At 43.6% G+C, this 22956-nt stretch overlaps 3 protein-coding genes across 3 annotated transcripts; 2 read left to right on the top strand and 1 right to left on the bottom strand.

Annotated features, from left to right (window-relative positions):
- Positions 1–6584: 6584 nt before the first annotated feature.
- On the top strand, positions 6585–9640 carry LOC124413062 (probable isocitrate dehydrogenase [NAD] subunit alpha, mitochondrial). Its single transcript, XM_046893390.1, has 6 exons — positions 6585–6745; positions 6976–7101; positions 7462–7634; positions 8005–8239; positions 8313–8591; positions 8752–9640. The coding sequence occupies exons 1-6, from the start codon at positions 6719–6721 to the stop codon at positions 8986–8988; spliced, it is 1077 nt and encodes a 358-aa protein (XP_046749346.1). The 5' UTR covers positions 6585–6718; the 3' UTR covers positions 8989–9640.
- Positions 9641–12023: 2383 nt separating this feature from the next.
- Positions 12024–12839, top strand: LOC124413012. The gene is made up of 2 exons (XM_046893301.1): positions 12024–12413; positions 12502–12839. Exons 1-2 carry the CDS (start codon positions 12039–12041, stop codon positions 12727–12729), a joined length of 603 nt encoding a protein of 200 aa, XP_046749257.1. The 5' UTR covers positions 12024–12038; the 3' UTR covers positions 12730–12839.
- A 1277-nt stretch (positions 12840–14116) lies between these two features.
- LOC124413315 lies at positions 14117–20377 on the bottom strand. Its single transcript, XM_046893821.1, has 3 exons — positions 20179–20377; positions 15044–16188; positions 14117–14825 (listed from the first exon to the last, which is right to left on the bottom strand). The coding sequence occupies exons 2-3, from the start codon at positions 16185–16187 to the stop codon at positions 14665–14667; spliced, it is 1305 nt and encodes a 434-aa protein (XP_046749777.1). The 5' UTR covers position 16188; positions 20179–20377; the 3' UTR covers positions 14117–14664.
- Positions 20378–22956: the final 2579 nt, after the last annotated feature.

A 22956-nucleotide genomic window follows, 5' to 3' on the forward strand; every position in this document is an offset into this window, starting at 1 on the left:
TACGGTCGGTTTTTTATTTATTTATTTTTTTTGTTTTTGTTTTTGGCTAAATTTCAAATCTAATATTATACGTATATATATATGTAGTTATATATTTATATATGTATATACTGCGAGGTCGCGAAGGGTGTTGCTGATTCAAAATATTTTTAATACTGCACTCTTTGCGTTTATTGTTGCGAGGCTGAATCAATATTACTATACGTTAATCTATTATGTACGGATATAATTATATACGCGGGTCGGTTTAGTCGTGATTTTTATTATACTCGTCACGTTTGTTTCGTTTTTTTTTTTTGTTTTTTTTTTCTTTATTTCTCTTCTTTCCTTCTCGTATTTCAAACCTGCTGCTGATTGCTAGATGAGATTCTACTACAAGAGTTTATCAGTGCAGCTGCGGTTGTCTATCCTGCATTATATACGTATAACAGATCCTGTGCATACCCCGTTTACACCGTGCCTATGTGTGCAGTACACAACCTACACGTATGCGAATAGGTATACTAGGCAAGGGGTTGTCGTCCGTAGGTGTTTCAGGCTGGGAACCGCGAATGCGAGAAACGGAGGCGGAGGAACGACGATCCTGGCCGGATAGCGCGTGGAGGAGGAAGGCGATGAGATGGAATGGCAAGTCGTTCAGGGTGAGTGATTAAGGGTGGTGGTGGTGGTGGTGGTGGTGGTGATGGTAGCGGGTAAATGTGCAAGATCGGTTTTACTCGTCTTGCATGGACTTAATAACGAGCAGCTTGGAGCTTTGGTCACGCGCACGGGCTGCAGGTAAACCACCGTCTGTGTATACCGTTTCGCGTACGAAGAAATACATTTCGATACTTTGGAATAACAATCGGCAGTCTTCTCAGTTTACGAGGCATCTTTGGATTTAGATTGAAAGAGGTCTGCAGCAGGCTCCCGCGGCAGGTATCGACGATTCCTGAAAATCCCCTCGGCCGTACCTCGGCTATCATAACGCGCGCGTGTGTGTGAGTGTGTGTAAGTGTGTGTGTGTGTGTTTCGGGGAGGGGGGGAGAGGGTGGGTGTGCGGGTGAGCGGGTGTCTCTGGGTGTGGATGTGTGGATGTGCGGATGCGTGGATGTGGCGTGTGTCCGTCCGGCTGTATTCACGTAATACTACCACGCTACGCTATGTAGCGTCTCTCATTCGGCGGCCTCTCACTTCCGTCACGTAAACTTAACGCGCGCACCTTCTTCTTCCTCCCCCGGACGAACCCCTGTCGCGCACTGCATTACTCAACGATTTTAATAGAAAAATAACCCTTTAAGACCGCACAACCTCGACTCTCTCGCACGACAGACGGCTGGGCAACGAACACCGTTGACGTACTGCTCGACGGCGAGCACTCTGCGGACGGAGACGCCTCCGATACGCCGCCGCCATCTTGCTACGTCAACGATACCCCGACGGCGACGCCGCCCCCGCAGCTTTCGCGTCCCGGCGCCGAGCGTCGGAACGACCCGAGGGTGCCTCGCGACTCCGAAACCCTCTGCGCCACCGCTCCTTTCACCCCTCGAGTAACGTTCGTCATCCCCCTACCGAACCACGGGGTGCCGGATAGCCGACCGAGCAGACGCGCAACGCCGGTCTGTTACCACGGAAAAATTCACCCCGTCAACGCGGCGCGTTTCTACAAACCGAGAATTTTCACCGACGTCGAGCCACCGTCGCTGCAATCTCGTTGCATCTCCGGCTGCACGCGCTTACTTTTACGCCCTCATACAACACTCGCGTTTTTACGATTATACAGCCTCTCTCTGTACACGCCGAGGTATCGATTGCTGTTGCACACGGATAGTCGGGACAATTGCAACGACGACGATACGCGATGTGCTCGTTATGCCGATTACACACGCTTCTCTTATGCCATGCGGTCTAAGCTCCTCAAGGATCTCCATAATTCCACTTTCCTATTCCCCCCTCGGGATGTTCTCTTGTATTTACCGAAATCATGCCAAGGCATCAATACCCCCCCCCCCCCCCCCCCCCGCGACGCTTCATTCGATGCACGCTGATGGATACGGTTTCACGCACGTTTACCCCGAGGTCTGAGCCCCCCAATTTTACCGTGACGTTTGATAAAGATAAACACAGCCTTTTTTCATTAGGTACATCTGAACCGGAACGTTCTTTCAAGGTGAGAGATTGCTTTTGGAAGCCTTCAATGAAACTACGGATTTCACCTCTCTTTCCTTTGTGTTTTTCTTTCTCTCTTTCTCTCTCTCTCTCTCTCTCTACGTTATACCTACACGAACACTCGGCTTAATTTCAATCAAGCGAGTGATGTCACTTTGATGAAGAAAAATAACCTCTAGCTTTGTTTTACTCGTATTTTACATTTTAGATGGTAATCAGCGAATAACTTTGACGAACTTTAAGAGACTGATTGATTGAACGCGTTGTACAAAGTCGCTTCAAACCACGAGACACATCGACGCACTCTCTGATTGGCTTGACGCCGATGACGAAATAAAGCTGCTGTAGGTATGTCGATGGCTTAATCACTACGGGTAACGATGTTCATTCGTAAAATCCGAATCCTTTGACCCAAAAAAATGAAATTTACGTTCTTTCGTGGATCGAACATCATTCACGAAATAAAAATAGATTCAAACTATCATAAGTTCAGAGTTAAGCTCTCAGCAGCTTGATTCCGCGTTTTCATTTTAGCAATAAGAAACTCTCGAAATTCGACCCTTCAAGACTGGGATGCGAGCGCCTGGCAGACCTACGATAAAAACTGAGAACGAGATTTTTCCGGCAGTTTCTTGGTTGCCACGGTAGTCGTACGGAGCATTCTCTGTGACTCGGTGAGACTCCGAGCGGCGTTAGTCACCCCTATAACTCCCCTGAGCACGCGAACCGTTGACTTGCACTACTTGTCGAGGCTGCAGGGTTGATTGTTGGCTACTCGGCCAGCTCGACTGGAGTAATAACTGTAAGTCTAGGGTGCCGTTACTGTTACGAAGCGTTATACTGCACACTTTAGAAACATTTCTAATGATTCTGAATTGAGGTGGTAGCCCGAAGTTACTAATTAGTTATCTTATCTGGGTGCGGACGCGTTGAAGTTTATAACTTGAGCGCGGCCGGGTACGTGTCTGAAACAGAATTGCACACAGTAATTGGGACAACTTTCAACCGGCAGAAGTGCACCGGGGTCTACGTATATGTTACGTATAACCTTCTTCTCTTCGTAGGCAGAGGAAAAGCATCAGAACTGAAATTGTCTGCCGACTTATAGGTGCGCCGTGGCATCTAGGTACCTTATACCTACTTCCTACGAGCGCGTGAGTTATTCTCTGTTGAATTCTTCACCGGAAGTCCTCGTAAGGCATTCCCTTGTAAAACTGAACCATTTTTGCTCCTTTGGTCGCGCAGATTTTTATTATTTATTTTTTTACTTTATCATTTGGTTGAGAAAAGCTTTCGTTAAATTTTTTTCGAACTATTTCAAATATTTAAACGTTTTCAATGAGATACACTTTTTTCTTAGTACTTAAGTGACTAAATTGATATTACTCCGCTTTGTTTTGTTTTCGTTTCTCTACGGATTTTGTTAAATCTTACAAGATAATAATAAGATCTTATAAAAAAAATTTACAAAACTGTGTGTTCTGATAGTTATCAATTGAAAATCTTATTCACCTGTAACTTAGCGTATACACTATACATATTACATTTTCAGCGAAATTTAATGAAAATAAAAATTTACTTTTGGCAGCTACAGTCTGTACACTATGGAAGACTTGATAGTTTTGGAATGAGAAAATTGCGATAAAAAAAACATGTTTCTCACCAACCAATATGACTTCGTTAAATATTTCTCGAACTGTTCGATATTCAGAAGACTCACCCGAATATTTAGTGCAATACACATGAAAATAATTAAATCGAGGTAACGAATCGGTTGAAAATAAATTTTACAAATAAAATTACGAACAGCAAAAAAAATAGCAAAGAAGAATTGACGGGAAAACTGGTTGAGATGACCAAGAAAACTCCATAAACGTACAATATCCGTTGGGGATATTTGATCCAACGGTTATTACGAATCTAATAAACGCTTGACCGCGATACGACGTGTGAGGCGAGCTTGAGAAGTATTGACGTGTTACACATCCATTGCATTTTTCTTCCTCTCTTCATGCTGGAAATTCACTTCGCATGGGTGGGACAACGTTATTGTCATTGATATGAAGCGTCGCGGTTCGTCAGCCACGGAATTTTTTAAAAAAATTTCCGAGATTCAGTGATATGTACCTATTGTTCAGAGCCTCTTTGTTTGATCGATATACAAATGGACCGCGTCACCGTGTTAATACAGTATATGCGCAAGGAATTGTTTGAATTCAATACTACGATCAGGCAGGTAGACGGTGAAGGACTTGCACTATAGCTAAAAATATAGTCTACAAAGAGATTTACATTTGAAATTAGACACGTTTCTATTGTTCGTCGATGCTAGCAGAGCGGCAACATCTCACGTTTTCATATTCTCGGATGAAAGTAAAATTGTACATTTATGAAATTATAATTTAATACTGCGCAATTAGGACGCCCGAAACGAGCTCTTCTTCTCCCTGCGGCAAATATGCGTTACTCCCGCATGTTAAGGTTTAATAAATAATTACGTGAAATTTATTGTTCAGCCCTGAAGGGTCGGCACAGTAATTCACGCGTGCATTGATCGTTGCCGCTTTATTGATCAGCTTAAGACGGTTTTACGCCCACGAAATCTTCAAATCCAGCTTCCAAGAATTATACGGGTACACGCTGCATTTTTTTTTTTTAACAGTTTATCAATAGATAAACGATCGAATTCCACGTGTCGAGTTGCGGTTCAATTGAATTCACTTCAACTGCATTTTTTGCTGTGAATGGGTGTGAGCTTCAACTCGGACGTGATAATAACAATAGAAATAATAATAATATTTGGGACGTGGGTGCTTTGAATATTTAACGTCACAATTTCCTCAACAAGAATTTTCGCTTTCATGGTCCGTTAATCCTGCGGTGTAAGTGCCGAGCTCTCGGACCGTGTTGCTTTAGAAATGAACAATCCAATTTGAAAACTTTCAGAAGCCATGTAATACTGCGTGTCGAATCGATTGCAAGATGTAATATTTCTCACGATTCACATAATATACAAATGTACTCGTGTAAAAATCTAACAGATTAGCCTGAGGCACTTGAAAGAAACAGATTCTTTATGAGGTACATAAATAAAGCAGATTTCGCATTGTTTCTTCGTGTGTACCTGCGTACGAAAATGTTACGCAAAAACAAATCTCGAGAACAATAACACAACTTTTTTAGAATGTAATATCTCAGAATAATATACCAACGAGAAAACATTTAACGGAATACAAGATGGCGGGCATTGCAAATACAAAATTACTTACTGCGAAAAGCTAGATGATCGAGTTTACCGTGTTGGCCGAAATATAAGTTGACTCCAAGTTTTTGACCTCTGATTCAGAAATTTTTTCTTTCTTGATCCGAATATAAGTCGAATTTCAGAATTCTTTAGCTTTTGCTTCATTTTACGACAATCGCGACATTTTTCTCCGATACACCGCATTTTAACACAGCTTGGCAATTGTTGGTGTTGTCGGCTTCCCGCACAACTATTAGTTTAAAGTTCGTATCACAACTATGACCAACGTTTTTGTTCATTTGATTTGTCTGTGAACGACTACACTCCACTTTATCTACACTCCAAACATTCATTTTCTCAATTATTGCACGCACGAAACATCCGATGAACAATTCGTTTGTTTCAACTTCAGACTGATGCTTTGAAAAAAACGAAGTTCGAATTTTCGATTTTCGAGATTAGGCGCGCACGCGCACTGAACGAATATTGCATCGCGAGAATATTACAATTATCGGTCGATAACGAAATTTCCAGTTGATAATGCAAATCCCCTAAAATTTCCCGAATATACAGTTTTAGTTTAGAGTACAGTTTTCGAGGGTAAAGTCGTTTACCAAAAATCTCGACTTATATTCAGGCCAACACGGCACATTGATTCTCGCGGTGAAAACAAAACAAAATTGAAACACATGTCAACTCCCTGAGAGTATGCCATATTAATATTTTCATCACAAACTTACCATTGATAAATCGTCCGCATACATATACCGAACAACTGAAAAGTTTCGTTCGTCACATAATAACCATCAACAACAGAAGAAAACGGGGAAAAAAGAACCACCCCCGGCATCGTACTTTAGGTCACAGAAAAAAGAAAGAAAAAACAAAAGAAAGCAAGAAACGAGAAAGAGGCCAAGGAGAACAAAATACAGAAAACAACCGGGAAAAGACTTGAAGCACGCAGAGCTTCTACCCACCTCATTATTACACACAGTAATATTCGTAATACTTACAGTGTAACGGGGAATTCCCAAAGGACGCTCAACGGCGTAATAATAATGATTTTCAATGTAGCGCGGTGTCGGTGGTTCGCCTCGTTCAAACGAGGTTCGACTTTTCTCCGCCAGGCGGCGCCACTTGCCGCTCTACTTGCGCCCAATGTCGTCCGCTATTTTCCGGTGTGCCTAGCAGACGGCGAGCCAAGATATCGGCCAATAGCAGCCCGCAGACAGGCCTTCTTTTTTTCTCCCTGCCGTCGATCCGACGTGAAATAATTTTCACCTCCTGAGGAGCGGTGTATTTTTTAGAGTAAAATAATCCAAAGTCATGGCAGCCCAGTGGATACGCAGAGTTGTGAGTAGCCCGTGTTAATTGTTGAGTTATCGCCTAATCGCTGCGAATTTTTACCACCCTCTAATTTCCGTAGCTCTCACTTTTTCCCACCCTTGTTTCCACGCTTCTTGGTTAGCCGTTCGTACAGCTTCTTCTCCGCATCTGGCTTCTGACACCCATCTCTGTTCTCCCTCGCTAATGGGACTGCAATAGGTCGATGTCGCTTACCTAAGTATGTCTTTTAACGACAGATATCTCCAAAGATTGGCAGGACCAGATTCTACAGCAGCGATGTCAAGAAGTGTACCCTCATTCCCGGCGATGGCATCGGACCCGAGATCTCCGCCGCCGTGCAGAAGATCTTCGACGCCGCCAAGGTGCGATATGTTCTATTATTAACCTTCTCCTATCACACGATCATTTTTTATTCATACCCAGGATCGTATTACACCAAAGTGCCATTGTCCTACCTCTGACCTTAACGGGTTTATTTTAATCTACTGGCTCAGGATTCACGTTTGTCTCCATATACAGAGCCTTCGTCTCTCCGATCGTGCTGTGTCTGCTGAACTTGACCCTCGGCGATGTTTCACTGCTCTGCTGATCGGCCAGTTTTCAAAGGAAAACATTTTTAGTCACGCCACTCTTTTTTCAGTTACATAACGTCATCTCACAACGCACAGCAGTTTATCTTGTCTAATGTAAACAATACGATAACGTCTTTCCTTTGCATCCAGGTTCCCATTGAATGGGAGTCCGTCGATGTGACGCCTGTTCGAGGCCCCGACGGCCTGTTCGGTATCCCGCAAGCTGCCATCGACTCGATAAATAGAAATCAAATTGGACTTAAAGGACCACTGATGACTCCTGTCGGAAAGGGTCACCGTTCTCTCAATCTCGCCCTCAGGAAGTGAGTTAAAGAAATGTGTTTTGTAATATTACTGTGGATACTTCCATGCCCCACTGTCGATAATTTCTCTTGAAAGGCTTGAACCTCCTACTGGATAGGCGGAACAATTTACCTCTTATGTAATACGAAACTTGCTAAGACTTCGTATATCAATGTCTGACAAATCTGTTTTTACATGGCTGCAGAATCTGCGAAAGGAAATAGTTTAACTTTGAAAGCCAAACATCACCCTGCAATAATTTGTTGTGACATTTGAACGTGATGTAAGAACCTTTTGCAGCTGCTTACGTTAGTAACAATTATTAAATGCCAGAGAGTACCTTGAGCCTATTTGGCAATTACATTTAACTTTTTTCTTCTCATTCGCCAGGGAATTCAATCTTTACGCTAATGTACGGCCCTGCCGTTCGTTAGAGGGTTACAAGACCTTGTACGACGACGTGAATGTAGTAACTATCAGAGAAAACACCGAGGGAGAGTATTCTGGTATTGAGCACGAAATAGTAGATGGTGTCGTACAATCCATCAAGCTCATTACCGAGGAAGCATCTCGCAGAGTAGCAGAATTCGCTTTTCAATACGCTCAAGATAACAACAGAAAAAAGGTGTTTTCTTTTATCCCGGATCCTGTGAACGCAAGTAACATTATTTGCTGACGCTTCATTGTTCTAACTACAGGTGACAGCGGTGCACAAAGCAAACATCATGCGAATGTCCGATGGTTTGTTCCTCAAGTGCTGCAGGGAGGCGGCGAGAAAATTCCCCTCTGTTAAATTTGAAGAAAAATATCTGGACACTGTGTGTCTGACCATGGTACAAGACCCACAACAATACGACGTTCTTGTAATGCCTAACTTATACGGTGACATTCTCTCCGATATGTGCGCTGGTCTTGTAGGAGGTCTTGGACTGACACCTAGTGGAAACATTGGCCTCAACGGTGCTCTGTTCGAATCGGTTAGTTACAGTAATTTTGTAAAAAGATTGCTTGAAACCGATACTTGAAAAATATTTTCTTTGAAGTCGCATTAATATTAATTATTACGTGAGCAATGAAACACATTGCTTAAAATTCTTGTTATTATAATCGTTATTTTTTTATTTTACTTTGATACAGGTGCATGGTACAGCACCTGACATAGCTGGACAAGACAAAGCAAATCCAACAGCGCTCCTCTTGTCTGCTGTTATGATGTTGAAATACATGGGTCTGAATGACCATGCGAGAATAATCGAACACGCGGCGTACGACACAATAAAAGAAGCTAAATACCTAACCGGCGATCTTGGTGGTACCGCCAAGTGCAGCGAGTACACAGATGAAATCTGCAAAAGAGTTATTGCCGCAAAATAAATGGAATCTTAGCCTAATCCAAAGTGTACTACTGGACACTCGTAGAACCGGTAAAATCGAGACGACGGTAGTTTGAAAGGCTGCAGTTGTGTTTTTTTTATTTTCTAATCCTTAGATTCTGCACCGCCCAAATGTATATTGGATCAGGAATAGTGGAACTTGTAATATCAAATGTACAATTTTAACAGGTTGATCCAAACGTGTTATTTACAATCAGTCTCTAACGGCGTGTGTTAATGACTGAGATATTTTAACACTTAGGAAATCTGCCACATATGCTGATTGCCCAGACAGGTCTGGCACAGTAACATATAATCCATTTATCGACAGAAAAATCAATTCAAGGCGCATTTAAGCTTATATTGCCAAAAACTTTACGCGTTAACTCGAATCGAATTTATGCTCCGCGATAAAAATCGGATCAACGGTTCAGAGTTTTTCTTACATCTCTACGTTTTAGAAAATTGTTCATAGTCGGAGGTGTTTTAAGTCCTAGTAATTTCTGTATAAAGTAGCGAGTCGTGTAATATAAGAATGTCGTTTACGTTAAATATTGTTATGTAATAAAGTAACCGTTGTGTGACAGCAGACGAGCTCTAATAAGCTATATTGTGCAGTATTATAAATAAACGTTCTACAGACAGGACCGTAACTTTGTGTATGAAATTTTCTAGTAAATCTTAATAACAACAAATTTTTTAAACAAACAAATTAATCGTTTCAAAACGCGTAGTGAAGCAAAAAATTCGCAATAAGTAAAGGTTTTGTTTTTTAAACAATTACTGTATATTGTTTTTTTTTTATCTTGTTTGTATTTCAAGAAGGCACTTACGAAATTTTTTTACAATTTCTCTCACAATCGAATACGTTTGCACGTTGTGTTTTATTCATGCTCTTTCGGGCACAAAAAAAGTCGAAATTTGAACTTGTACAGTTTCGGATGTTCAAAATTATCTCCAAAGGCACAGTGCAGTGGTTCCTAATTACGTTACAAGATAGCACAGCCAAGATACTCGAGAGACGGCGCCATCCCGGTAACGATATCCGAAACTACTTTTGCCGCAACAGGAAGCCGGGAGTCGGTATGAAACTTTGAATCCCTCTTATCTTCAACTTGTTAGATATCACTGGAAAACGATTAACACTAAGTACCGCGAAAAGATACTCGAAGTAGAATAGTTGTAGAAATTGAAACGGACCATGTTCCAGCCTTCATACATCTGAAATAAGGTATTTGTTTCACAAAAAATCATAATCATCCGTCTTTCCTTACATGTTGCATGTATGAATGTACCACCACGTCGCTTTTAAAATCTTTTCGGTTTGGAAAAAGTAAAAGTTTGTATATGAATGCAGAGAATGTTGACAGAATTTTTGAAACAATATTCTGAATATTATTTTTATTTTTAAAACTCCAAATCGATTCTGAGCGTTACTTGGAGTAAATACTGAAAAAAATCTCATTTCCCCGCACGAAGCAATATCGAGTGTAAATTTTCAAACATCTGTAAATACTTGCGCTCGTAAAACCGTTGTTAAACAGTGTTAAATATTTCTTCTCACGTTGTCAACGTGAAACGAGTTCACTTTGTCACCGGTTCACAAAACGTGAATACTACTATACGCAGAATACAGCGAGTCCATTACCCTTCACTCGAGGCTAAATCTTGCTTTATTCTCTTCCAACCACTTCACACCTTCGTCGCAATGTTCGGCTGCTTTCCCCCCAACCACATACACATATCTTATCTTTCAAAATGTGTACAGCTGGTTTCCTACCCCTCCTCCTCCTCCTCTGCAGCCTATCCAATTCACCAAAGACGGCAGTAGCGTCATATCCTCCGAAGGAAAACTCCCCGCCAGCATCCTTTACTGGTATGAGAAAAGTTCCCGGCTATATTTCATACCTCCTGTAGCGGAGGAGGAGGTGGAGGATGAGGGGTGGACCGTCTGTGCCCGCCGCGTTACGACGAAGCGGAAAAGACGGAGACGCGTGTCGTCGTCTCGCGGGCTCGTTAATTCCTTCAAGATTTATCAGGACTCGGCGGTGAATTATGACTCGTTCCTTATAAATTTTAAATATTGGATTTTTCGGGTGATTAATTCCCGCTCTCCCCAGATCCACGTGTCTCATCCCCTAAATCTCAACCCACCCCTCACCGTATCGCCTTTCCCTCGTCTCAGCCCTCATCCTGATCTTCCTCCTCCTCCTCCTCCTCCTCCTCCTCCTCCTCCGGCACACCGTAAAAGATCTACGACAACGTCTCGCCGGAGTTGTAATGGGATCGATGACGCACCTTGGGCCGATAATAATTTCCCGTCACTGATCGCGTCGTCGTATAAAAATGACGAGAGATTTGAGTAAACTAACTAGGATGGAAAGCAGGAGCTTTCAACGTCGCCGTTCGAGGCACTTGAGCGTACGGACGATATAAGGTGGCACACTTGCAGTGCGGAGAGAAGTGTTGATGACGTTGCATGCATATTCAACGCTCCCTCCTAGGAATAATAAAAATAGGATGGCTGCAGAAATTATTTAGATTTATGCCCGCTCTCGCCTCCCGACGACGCCGTCGGTGACGAGGGCGGAATTGATTCCCGGATAAATTTCATGCATTATTCAGCACTTGTAACGTGCACCAGCTATGGACGCGAGATGTTCAACGTTGACATCGTATTCTTGCGATCAACGGGTTCGAAATTTTTGAAAAATCATAGAAATACCTAAATACCACTACGTGTCGCTCTGTGTCTTTCCTCGACTGCTGTGTTCGCGCGGAATCTGTATTTCCTATTTCCAATGTCAACCGCAATCTAATTTTCAACTTTGCGCACTGATGAAAATAAGTAACACCTTGAGGATGATGGCATGGCGGGAATTGATTGCAGAAAACAATGAAGCAATCCTTGCAGCGATTCGAGATCTGTTAAATCTCGGTCGAATCTCCAGTCAGCTACAATAATATTATTTACTCGCGTCTGTATAGAACCCAAACAGCCATTCCTAAGATTCAATTAACGATCGAACGACAGCAGACGCAAATCGTCTTATGGTAGATTATAAGCTGTTGTCAGCCATCTGTGACGGAGCTGATATAAGCCTTCTCTTAACGGCTCTCTTCTCCATTCCGAGTTTATACTGCCAGTATACCGGTTCTCACGAACGACGGATGATTCGCGCAGAAATGATTGTACCAATAATCGTTGTTTTATTATATCTTCTGAGACACAGCGTTGCAAACGCGCGCGTATTTTATCTCGACGAACCAGCCGCCAAAGAAGATATTATTGGGTACGAAAATTTGAACGATTTTGAACAATCCTCGCGTGATTTGGACCTCAGTTTTTCAACCGGAGACACGTCGAGTAACTATAACAACTATCACAGAGACGTTGGTTTGCCGATTTTCAAACGGATCAATCCGGTAAAAATTCATAACTTTACATCAAAATCGTATATAAATATAATATAATTTTCACTAATCTTGAGCGTTATTTGCGGGCAAAATTTAGGTCCGTCCATACGGAATCCTGGAACAAAAGTACGCGGAAATTAAGCAAGAGATGGATCGCCCCCACGTTTATTACAAGCTGATCGAAGTACCCGAGCAACGACCCAGATTCAAAGAAGTCGTCGTTGATCCGAGAGAAAACGCGAAATGGGCTCAGGTGTTCAGGGAGGATCGTAAAGGCGAAGTAATACTGGAGTTGAGAATAATAACTAACAACGATGCTGTGTAACTTCTCGGTCAGAAAAAATAATTGCATTATATACACATATTTCACTTAGAAAAGTCCGACTTGCCGTTGATCCCGAAAGGATATTAGTTATTACTTTACATTTTAAATAAAGCCGAGTATAATTAGTTGCATAAATCGTGAATTTCCAAGTTTTTTTTCATCCGCGAAACAGCGGCTGTTGGACGCAGGATCACGAGAGGGTGTAACGAGTACACCTTCTGTTTTGCCGAGGGTAAAGTACCGGGGCGGTTTTTCATTCTATGTGAGAATAAAAAAAAAGGGTCGAGGGGTGTGAGAAAATGTCGAGAGCAGTGCAGTGCACCGCGTACGTAAAAATGAAAGATTCGAACGAGGGCGAGGAGAGTCGGCGAGCAATAATAAGGAGCACTACGAAGGAAACGGCAGCGTCGACGATGAACAGAATCGGTAATAAGAGTGGCGAGCCGGAGATGTGCCCGCGTAATAAAAGACGATTAGCCAAATAATAGGCGAAGAGGGCCGACTGTGACATTTCTGCGGGGATCTCTACTATACATGCTTACATATATACATATATATATATATAGCGCCAATGCGGCGCTAAGGGCTCTTAAAATATAACGAGGCACATTGAAAAATGAAGAGCTTCGCCGGAGGAACGAGTCATGATGAAGTGACGAAGCGAGTGTTTTATTTCGTACCTATATTACATGGTATATGCCACTATAGATGTACAAGTATCTACGTATAGATATATAATATGTATAACTCTCGTCGTCGAACAGAGAAATACACGGGTATATATATATTATGGCGTACGTATCCCGCAGACCCCATGGCACAACAACGTGTTGGACACTTACCTCCGAGTGTTCTGTTCAAAGCTCGCAATCAGAGTACAAGGAATCAATCGATCACAACCGCATCAAGTAACGTACCTACTTGACGGAATTTCAATGCGAACCGTGCAGGCTTATACGGTGATTTACGCAATTTCTTGATTGAATTAATCGTAAAAAACGAAACGCGATGAAAAAAACAATATATACGAGTGAAATTTGAAGAGAAAACATTTCTGCGTTAATGAGACGTGAATTAATTGTGATTTTATTAGTTTATATACATATACGATATACATACATACATATATATAATATATATGAGTGTATATTATTTACATACCGGAAGTTGGTGCGTGCTGCGGCACTGATGCACCGTAGATGTAGGGATACGTATCATCAGATTTGTGTATACATATTTATATTTATATTTATATAATATAGATACATGTCTTTATGGGGTTATATTATAAAGGATAGTTGCTATGTACAGAGATAATATCACATATATTAGAATTCGGAAGAATGTTTCTAGATATTTTTTTTTTCTTTTTTTGTTTTCGTTTTACCTACAGCTGCTTACAAAGCCTTAAATATCGAGTTAACGCTTCGCCCGCACTATAATTCTGCAGGTTTTTAGACTAAACACATTCCGTAAACTTCTGGCACTCGTTGCCATTACTTAATATTGTCCTAGTATAGGTGATTTTGCACAGTTTAAAGCTCGCGCTATGTAATCGTAGCGCCCTGACATCTGATTTGCACGCTGTGCCGTGTAAAATAAATATTCTAGTGAATTTGGTGAAGCGTTCAAAGACCATGCAGGCGAGGATTTTGCCGGAGATTACCCGGGATAAGCGTTTAATTTTAAATGGAAGTCGAGTCCTGAGCAGCTTTAAAAAACGGAAAACAAAGGACACATAGAGTATTAATTCTGCTGGAGGAACAGACCGGGACTTAGTGCAAATACGATTTTATACGACTTCGGTGTTATATCGCTATATTAATAGGTATGGTACAGGTAAAAGTTACGAATACTGATATTATAATTCGCCAAAATATTTCAGCGCTTGATTTTCTCTCAAGTTTCTTTTCACCATAGACCGCAGCTACTACCTCACTCGGAAATTTCAGGAGAATTTTTACCCCCCGCTACTTCCTTCGGATCCTTGACGTAGTCTACAACAAGCTCCAGGCCAATAAGAGCTCGAATATCCTTTTTGTCGTCGTTTTTGGTATCCGACTGACTGGCGTCCGCGCTTCTGGGTCCTCCACTAGCTGTAAAAATGAGAACACAGACACCCCCTCCGCGTTACGTATAATACGAAATAAGCGAGGTGAAAGTTGCAAAAATTATTCTATTCACTCTACTCTCCATTTCGTAATCGTGGGAATTATTTTTTTTTAAATTGGAACCCGAAATGTAATATTCTTCTTATACGGCAACGCATTTGTTATCGAGGTACAACCCAGCTCCTACCTATAATTCGACTTACCTTCGCCGGTATCAATTTCTTCCCCAGATTTAAGGATCCTCGATGTTTCCGGAGTTTTGTCAGCGCCGCGAATACCCTTGTAAGTCTTGGTCAAGTTCTTCAAAATGTAATGGGTCCCCTTGGAGTTTTCGTCCTTCGTCCTTGAGCTCGACGCCTCGTCTCGGGTGAGATTCAACGGCCGGTTGTACTCCTTCGACTGGGGAACATTGAAAGCGGACGTGTGCTTACTCTTGAAAGACGGCTGCCTCTCGGCCTGCAGTTTGCGATCCCAAATGTGACCGGAGACGCGAAGGTCGATGAAGAAATGAAGCGGGTCTATCCCGGGATACGACTGGGGCATCGGATACGGTGGGTACCACATCGGGGCCGGAAGGAAGTCGGCATTAGGGGCGTCGGAGGCGAGACCGAAGTTCTGGGGGTTGGCCAGAGCCTCGGAACGCGCCGTAAGACTCGAGGGGAAGTTTCTCGGTGAGAATTCAAGCTTGGTCTTCGAGTCGGAGGCGAAGCCAGTTTCACCCGATGACTTGGCCAGATTTTCGATGGGGTTGCGCTCGTTGAATTGAAGCTTTTGATCGCCGCTGGGCAGTTCTTCCGGTTTTACTTTCTGTTCGACGGGGAAGCTCGTCGGGCTCTGGGACGTCGCTAGATGATGCGAGCCGAAGGATTGTCGGTCGTCGAAGTAATTTTTGTGCTTGCAGAAGTCCTGCTTACCCTGCAGGTGATCCTCAGGGCTTTTCGTCCCACCCTCGCCGAAAGTGGTCGTCTTATTTTCAAAGCCTAAACTTGGGTGCTGAATACTCAAGTGTTTGCCTTTGTGCTCCAAATGGCCGTCCACGCTGAAGTATTTCTCGTGGGGGCGTTCCTTCGTCGTCAATTCCAACGGTCTGTCTCTACCATCTCGGGCGTCTCTCCACGAACGCTTGCGGCGTCGAGGCGGAGGTGGAGGTCCACTTCCCACCGAAGACGCCTCGGCCTTTGCCTGGACGAATGAGCGCAGCATCTCGCTGAAGAAAAAACTGTGCGGAGTCAAGGGCACGTTGTAGAGGTAAGGAGGAGTCGCTGCCAGCAATCGAGACACCAGGTCGCCACCCGAGAGCGTCGATGGTGTTTTCAGAGTCGAGGGGTCTCCCGTCGTCATCGACATCCTGCAAAGGATCGTCAATTATAACCTGGTGAAAACCTGAATGCGATCTATTAATACTCGAAAACTTCCCGGAGTATATAATTGGACGCGTTCAAGATCTGCGTTGATTGCAACTTCTGCGCAACAGCAACTTCACTCGAATCTCCATCTAATTCTCAGGCTTCGTCTTATATCTTCGCGGACTTTTAATTACGGGTAAATTCTGAATCTAGGGAAGCAGATCCAAACTTCGAATAAACACGACGATATTCGCTGAGGTAGCGGAGGGATTATACAAAGACCGAAGAGAGGATCCTCCTTTTTAGTCTCGCGTTTGTACCAAGTGACGAAATTTCAAGAGGCAAGGAAAGAATAATTACGAACAAATACCACCGAAGATGAGTCTTGAGTCTGCAGATTATAATTGACGGAGAGAGTGAGAAATTCAAGGGAATCACATCCTCTTCAAATGATACGATCCCGTCTTCACCCTTGTTCTCGAGACAAAGACGGTATAACAAGGAGTAGGTATGTACCAGCCAGTATATACGCACCTAATATTGGACCAAAGCACTATTGTCTTGTGAAATTAATTGAATATGCTGCAGCGTCTAAGACCAACGAAGACGGAGCCGCAATCGGGCTGCAGGAAGGACAGAGGGGGCTGACGGGGGTGGGGAAATCTGAAGAGGGTTAACGCCATCGGATCCATTAAGGATTGCTAATTTCTGTCAAGTGCATTATACGCTGTTCCAACTTCGCCAGTATAGGAGCGTTGATATTCAGTCCCAATGAAATAACCTCCCTCATTCTTACGTCTGACATACGGTTGTACGTAATCTACACGCAGTCACACTGCACATCAGCAAACACAGGACTGTATAAGCTGATAATTAAGACCGTTATACCCGAAGCAATTGATCGATATTGACCCTGATATTTACATTTAATTGAGAAGAGAAGTGGGCCCGTAAACTCTGTTCAGAACTGTTTTTCCTAGCTTGGATTATTCTCGAGATTTTAGCAGCGGTATCGTATCCTGATTGTGAGTATATCCCATATACCTATAACATTCATTTTTATAGCTAAGTTAATAGAAAATTCAAGTGCTGGAGTCTGTATTTTGAGAAGAATCATCTTCGTCAACTTAAAAACTCATCTTCTCGTTCGTTTATCAGTTACATATAATTTCTATTCCTGTCTCTTCGTCATTTCATTCCCTTCTTATACGTGCTTCGATGGTCACAAAGCCCCCTTCACTCTGCCAATATCAGTGATGCAGTGATGAAAATGCAACGAGTGAAGGAGTGAGTCGGTGCAACGAACGGATGCCGCTCTTCTTCGGGGGAAAAGCTACATCAGAGAGGTATTCCGGTGCGGTATAAGGTATATACAGGAACATCGAGGAGGACTGGGTATTGTTTCGGTCCATTGTTTCCGAAACAAACGGCGGCCATGTTGTTTCGTGACGAGATATTACGTTCACCCAGACAGACAACTCGGACGCCGGCTCGTTTCGGACGGACGTTGGGACAGACGGATGGACTGGCGAACAGGAAATGGACCGCTGTCAGTTTTACCCCCATTGTGATAAATACCCTCCTGCCGCAGCGATGATATTACCTATTCCGAGGCCGCGCTGTAAGTAAGTATCTACGTCGAGCTGTTATATGCGAGTCAAAGTCAACGGTGTGAGTTTTCCCATTACACTGTATGGACACTGTTACGACTCAAGTTTTCTACGACTTTTCCGGCACGATCTTCCGACGCTCATATTTTTTCGTACAGAATACAACGCTGCGACTACATCTAACACGAAGTTGAAGAGGAAGACATTGTATCTACCATTCATCATAAATATTACCAACAATTCCTTATGTTATTAGCCTCAAATTGCAGTTGTCTAATAGAAAGTGCCACCCTGGATTCGATTCTGATAATAAGATATATTCGAGTCCTCGAAAGCTATCTATATATAAATATATATATATATAGGATTATCGTTGAAATTACCTTAATTTGTTTTATCATTATTAATATTTGTGCGGTTACTGCCATTTCCGTGATTCTCCCGTTATTGTTATTATTATTGTTACTTCTATTATTATTATTATTATTATTATTATTATTATTATTATTATTATCATCAATAATTCGTGAAACTCAAACTAGAGGTAGAGCTTCAGTAGCACGGCGCGTAGCGCTTTACGATTCATAAGACAACTCCGAGATTGAATTAAGTGAACGTCGAGCGTATTAAGCTGGCTGCCTCTCTTCCTCCCACAGTTAGCCACCCCTTTTTACCCCTCCTCTTCCCCTGAATCACCACCGCCCCTTCAGCCCCCGCGTATTCTCGCTGGAAATCTGCATAATCTCGTCACACTGACGATTCTAATTGGCGGATTGTTTCAATTTCTGTCGCGACGAAATTTGCATGAGCGTTGGGAAAATACGGTGGAAAATACGAGTGAATTTCAAATATTTATGTACACCGCAGTGTAATATAACTTGTGCTGTGCATATTGCTTATATGCATATGTATTCGTTGCTGCGGTAGCAGAATAATTTTTTTTTTTTTACAAACGATAACTGTAACCTTGAAAAATTAATTAATTATCGGATCTTCGACACGGACTATCTATAACAACTCTCCTACACTCGATACGCTTAATTAACATCACCCGATACACCCTCCGTAGACTCGGATATTGAATTTCGAAATTTCGGGGGGGTTAAAAATAGCTGATAAATTATTATATTACCAGTTAAGGAAACCGATAACCTTGATCAAATTTCCGGTACCTTATAGTTCTACCTATTTCGGAAACCGAAGGGAGGTCAAAGTTTACTTCAAAGTACAGTTCGATTACCACAGGGGCTCTCCTATTTGTCACGGCTGGCAAGGTTCGTCGACTATTCGCGTCCAATGAACTACTCTCTAAATTTGAATCAGTGAAAATTACCAGATTTCCAGTTACAACTGAACCATGGAAGAAATTAGCGCATATGCACTGACGATTCGGTGACTTTACACTGATATTTCACTGTTTTCCAGTGTATATATACACTGATTTTTTCCAGTGATATACTCGTCGTAACTGATTCACATTTGGAGAGTATAATTTCGTTGGCTTTATGTACTCATTTCAATAAATAATTACCATCGAAAGAATGACGTTGGTCAAAATGGTTACACAATAATACATGTTGTGAAATGCACCCACAAATAATTGGGATCAGTAAGTAATTAGTAATGCAAATAATCACCAAATCAACGGGGTTGAATAGCAAAGTGCGATATGGGACAGGTGAAACCATCCCCATCGTTACACATCGATCAGAAGTGGATGCGGCAATTGGTTCGTCGCGCTTATTTAGCATAGTTTTGTCAATTTGTGTTTTGGTCCTGTGAAATCTTGGGACCTAATTGTTACAGTAACTCGAAATTGTTTCTATCTCTAGGGGCGCGAAGTAGGAAAGTAGTACAATAACTCTTTGCTTCGTGCCGAGTGTGAATTCTCGGTAACAACTCGTGAAATACGCTAGATCGCGGTATAAGAAAGTTTCGAGTTCGTGCAGAGTTCAACGCGGGTATGTATGTACACGTTATAACGCGTGTTGCAACACACGTGCCAAGTTGTTCGTCCCAGTGACAAAGCTACGTCAGTTTACAACTTTTTCGAGTTTATACACACAGGGTGGGAATTCGTACAACAACGTTGTCGCCGAAAAGTGTCACAGACTTGTGCAATGAATCCGTTTGCCGATTATCTACACCCGAAAATAGTGATAACGATCTATCACGTAAAGAAAATTCATAGTTTTCAGGAATGATAGAAGGCCTAAGAGCAAACCGAAGAGGTGAAACATGCGGATGGTATAAGGGACTGATCAAACTGCGGTGTCGTACATTCAGCGAACTACTTGCACGCAGACTTATTGTTAGCGAAAAAATCGCTTGATTCGAGACAGGAAATCGTGAGGATGTAGTGAGGAAGATCGTATTACTTACCTGGTAGTCTTGTTAGGAGAGACGAACCGAACTATTAAAACAATCCGTAAACTTATCGGAACGGAAAAAACGAGAGCGTCAAGAGCGTCGGAAACCGCGACCTCGACGAACGGAGGGTTAAAGCTCGACCGGGGACGGTTGACGGGTGTAGAGTGCGTGCGGTCTGATCAGAGACGGTTGTTGTCACTGCAGTCGTCGGGGGCGCGCAAACCTCGGACCGCCAAATGAGATAATAATCGAGAAGTCGTAGTCGTCGGATGGGTGGTGGTGGTGGCGGCGATGGTGGTGGTGGTGGTGGTCGTTCGAGGGTGAGGGAGGCGGTGGTGGTAGCAGCGGCGGCGTTGACGGCCTCGAGAGGGGTGAATTCCACCCCCGACTACTAGGGGTGGTTTTTGAGATGATCCGGCCAATCTGCGCATCATTTGCCCGCCCCCGCCGCCCCCCCCACCAACCCCCCGTCAGCCGCGATGCCGAACGTCGCGCGGGGCCCTGTTGAATGCCACGCTGTGGAGACGAGCAAAGGCGCGACGCGCTAAAAGCAACCCTGCAGCTTCGGATCCTCGTCGACACGGCGGTGGGGGATGAAAAAGTGGAAAACAGATATACCTATACGCCCGCGAACACCGGTTCCCGCACTCTCGGCTCATCTGCCCCCGTATTTATCATGTACACACATATTGTGCGATGCGCGCCCGCGTGTCGCCCCCCTCACTCGCCCGCCCTCCACCCTCTTTCGCATCGACATGCACTCTTCCAGGGAACGGATCGAGGTGCAGAGTATTAAATTTCACCCGGAGAAGGGGGACGTTTCTCCGCGAACGTTTCTGATCCGTGGTGTGACTGCTTCGACCCAAATATTTTTCCACTCGTCTGGTCTGTTCGTATACCGATTATTACCCCCACTCATTTGTATCTGTCACTTCGTCAGAATCCCAGGAAGATGGACGCGCTACGGGACTCACAATCAGACATATTCAGCATTCGCCCCCGAATCGCGATTCGTAACGCGGCTGAATGAGCGATATTATTATGACAACAGCTTTCGTAGCTACTTTTATCTTATATTCAATTGTAATCAGCATTTCAATGTTAATTTTTTAATTGTATCTGTTTGATCCTTAGTTCTTAAATAAAAAAGAAAAAAAATTTTAATCTCTAAACCTCTATATAATAGCAATTGGTTTTAGTCATTGAGAAAGTCACAGATCGTGCCAACAACAATTTATAATTTTGGAAAATAAAAGGGTCAATAACTGGCACACTCACCTCAATCGATTCTCTTGTAGTTAGACAAGTATTTATCAACAAATATATTAGTTTTGCGAGAAGTTGGAAAGCCACGTTAGTGACTGAATCGGATTTCACGCGGACAGTATAAATGGCCTGTGCATCTATTAATAAAAATTCCGATTCCCGGTGCTTCACCGCGTCGACGGGAGTCAGGCGAGCATATTTCAAGTGATCGAAATTTCAATCTGACGGATGCTCACCAGCGTACGGATCCGGCTGGTTGAGGGTAGGTGGTATCACGCGTCAAATGGAAGCGTCGAGAAGGAAGGAAAGGGGGGGTAAAAGAGGGCGAATCTGTGCGGCGAGATCCGCCGGAGACAAAGGACTTGAAAACAATTTACCCGAAATTCGCGTCACCACTTTGGAGTGGATACACTCTTATTTGTCCCTCTCGCAATCTGTCGGCTCTCGACGCAACCCCTTTCCTCGTCACCGCCACCCTGGCAGCCCCGCCGCGCTCTCCTTCTCCTCCCGAGAGCGTCCCCCGCCACCCCGTCACGGTGCGAAACCGCGAAGCCTCACGGGAATTTTAAACACCGGTGATTCGTCACAGCCCCTTCTTCTCGCAGCCCCGGCAGCGCAACCCTCAACCGCCGCGAGCACCGTCCGACGTTTCGAATGGTCTGAGTTGGGGAACATTCCGGAGAACAAGGACTTACAGGCATCCCGGGGAGTTTCGGGGAGTATTCTCCGAAGACAGGGATTCTCTCCCGAGGCTTGAGAATTCACTTTCGACGCCTCGCCGTTGTACACCATGGATCCAAGACCGCGGGCACAGATACGCCTTTCATCAACTAGGTGACTTAATTTTAAATCCGAACGAAATCCGCCCCTTCCCCCTAACCCTTCTGGCACGTATTTATTTTTTACCTCAGTTCCGCACGCGCCGCGTTCGCATCTCTCTATGTATAATGTACATGTATTACATTATATATATACATACGAGCGCCCACACCTCCGTGCCAAGCGCTAACGTATGGGGGATGATTACCAAAATGAGTGGGGTTTGCCCGGTCTAAGCGCAGGTTAATTAAGGAGCGTTGCGGAGAGAGGGTTTCGTAAAACGAACCGTGTCACCCGAGCATCCATCCTTCTCTTGACCTTGCGCCTGCAGAATCACGTGCAAAGCCTGTTCTGCAAGTTCCTCAATAATCGTCTTACAATTAGACCCAAGTTCGATAAATCCGTATAACATAAAACGTGCATGTACATACATTATATAAACTGTATTCGTCAAAAGTGAAAACGGTGAAAATTCTCGCGAAGAATCGCGTCCGCGAGAGTGCCACCCGCAAATAAATTCCAGGAAATTTCGCGTCCCGTATATATAGATATACAACGACGGCTATCCCTCCGACGAAGGGATGCAAATAACTGGTGATAACAACAGATAGCTCCGCTGCCTGGGGGCTCGGGGTGGGGAAATGTGGTGGATGGGCAGGAAGAGGGCGGATTGTGGGGGGGGGGGGGGGGTGACAACAGCCCGGG

The sequence above is a fragment of the Diprion similis genome, chromosome 12 (assembly GCF_021155765.1).
Source record: "Diprion similis isolate iyDipSimi1 chromosome 12, iyDipSimi1.1, whole genome shotgun sequence".
Lineage (NCBI taxonomy): Eukaryota > Metazoa > Arthropoda > Insecta > Hymenoptera > Diprionidae > Diprion > Diprion similis.

Bases quoted from the DNA above. Each gene is read 5' to 3' on its own strand.
- LOC124413062 (XM_046893390.1), top strand. From the start codon at position 6,719: ATGGCAGCCCAGTGGATACGCAGAGTT. The intron at 6,746-6,975 runs GTGAGTAGCCCG...TTTTAACGACAG, and splicing joins CCCAGTGGATACGCAGAGTT to ATATCTCCAAAGATTGGCAG. The intron at 7,102-7,461 runs GTGCGATATGTT...CTTTGCATCCAG, and splicing joins AGATCTTCGACGCCGCCAAG to GTTCCCATTGAATGGGAGTC.
- LOC124413012 (XM_046893301.1), top strand. From the start codon at position 12,039: ATGGTAGATTATAAGCTGTTGTCAGCCATCTGTGACGGAGCTGATATA. The intron at 12,414-12,501 runs GTAAAAATTCAT...GGCAAAATTTAG, and splicing joins TTTTCAAACGGATCAATCCG to GTCCGTCCATACGGAATCCT.
- LOC124413315 (XM_046893821.1), bottom strand. From the start codon at position 16,187: ATGTCGATGACGACGGGAGACCCCTCGACTCTGAAAACACCATCGACG. The intron at 14,826-15,043 runs GTAAGTCGAATT...TCATTTTTACAG, and splicing joins AGAAATTGATACCGGCGAAG to CTAGTGGAGGACCCAGAAGC.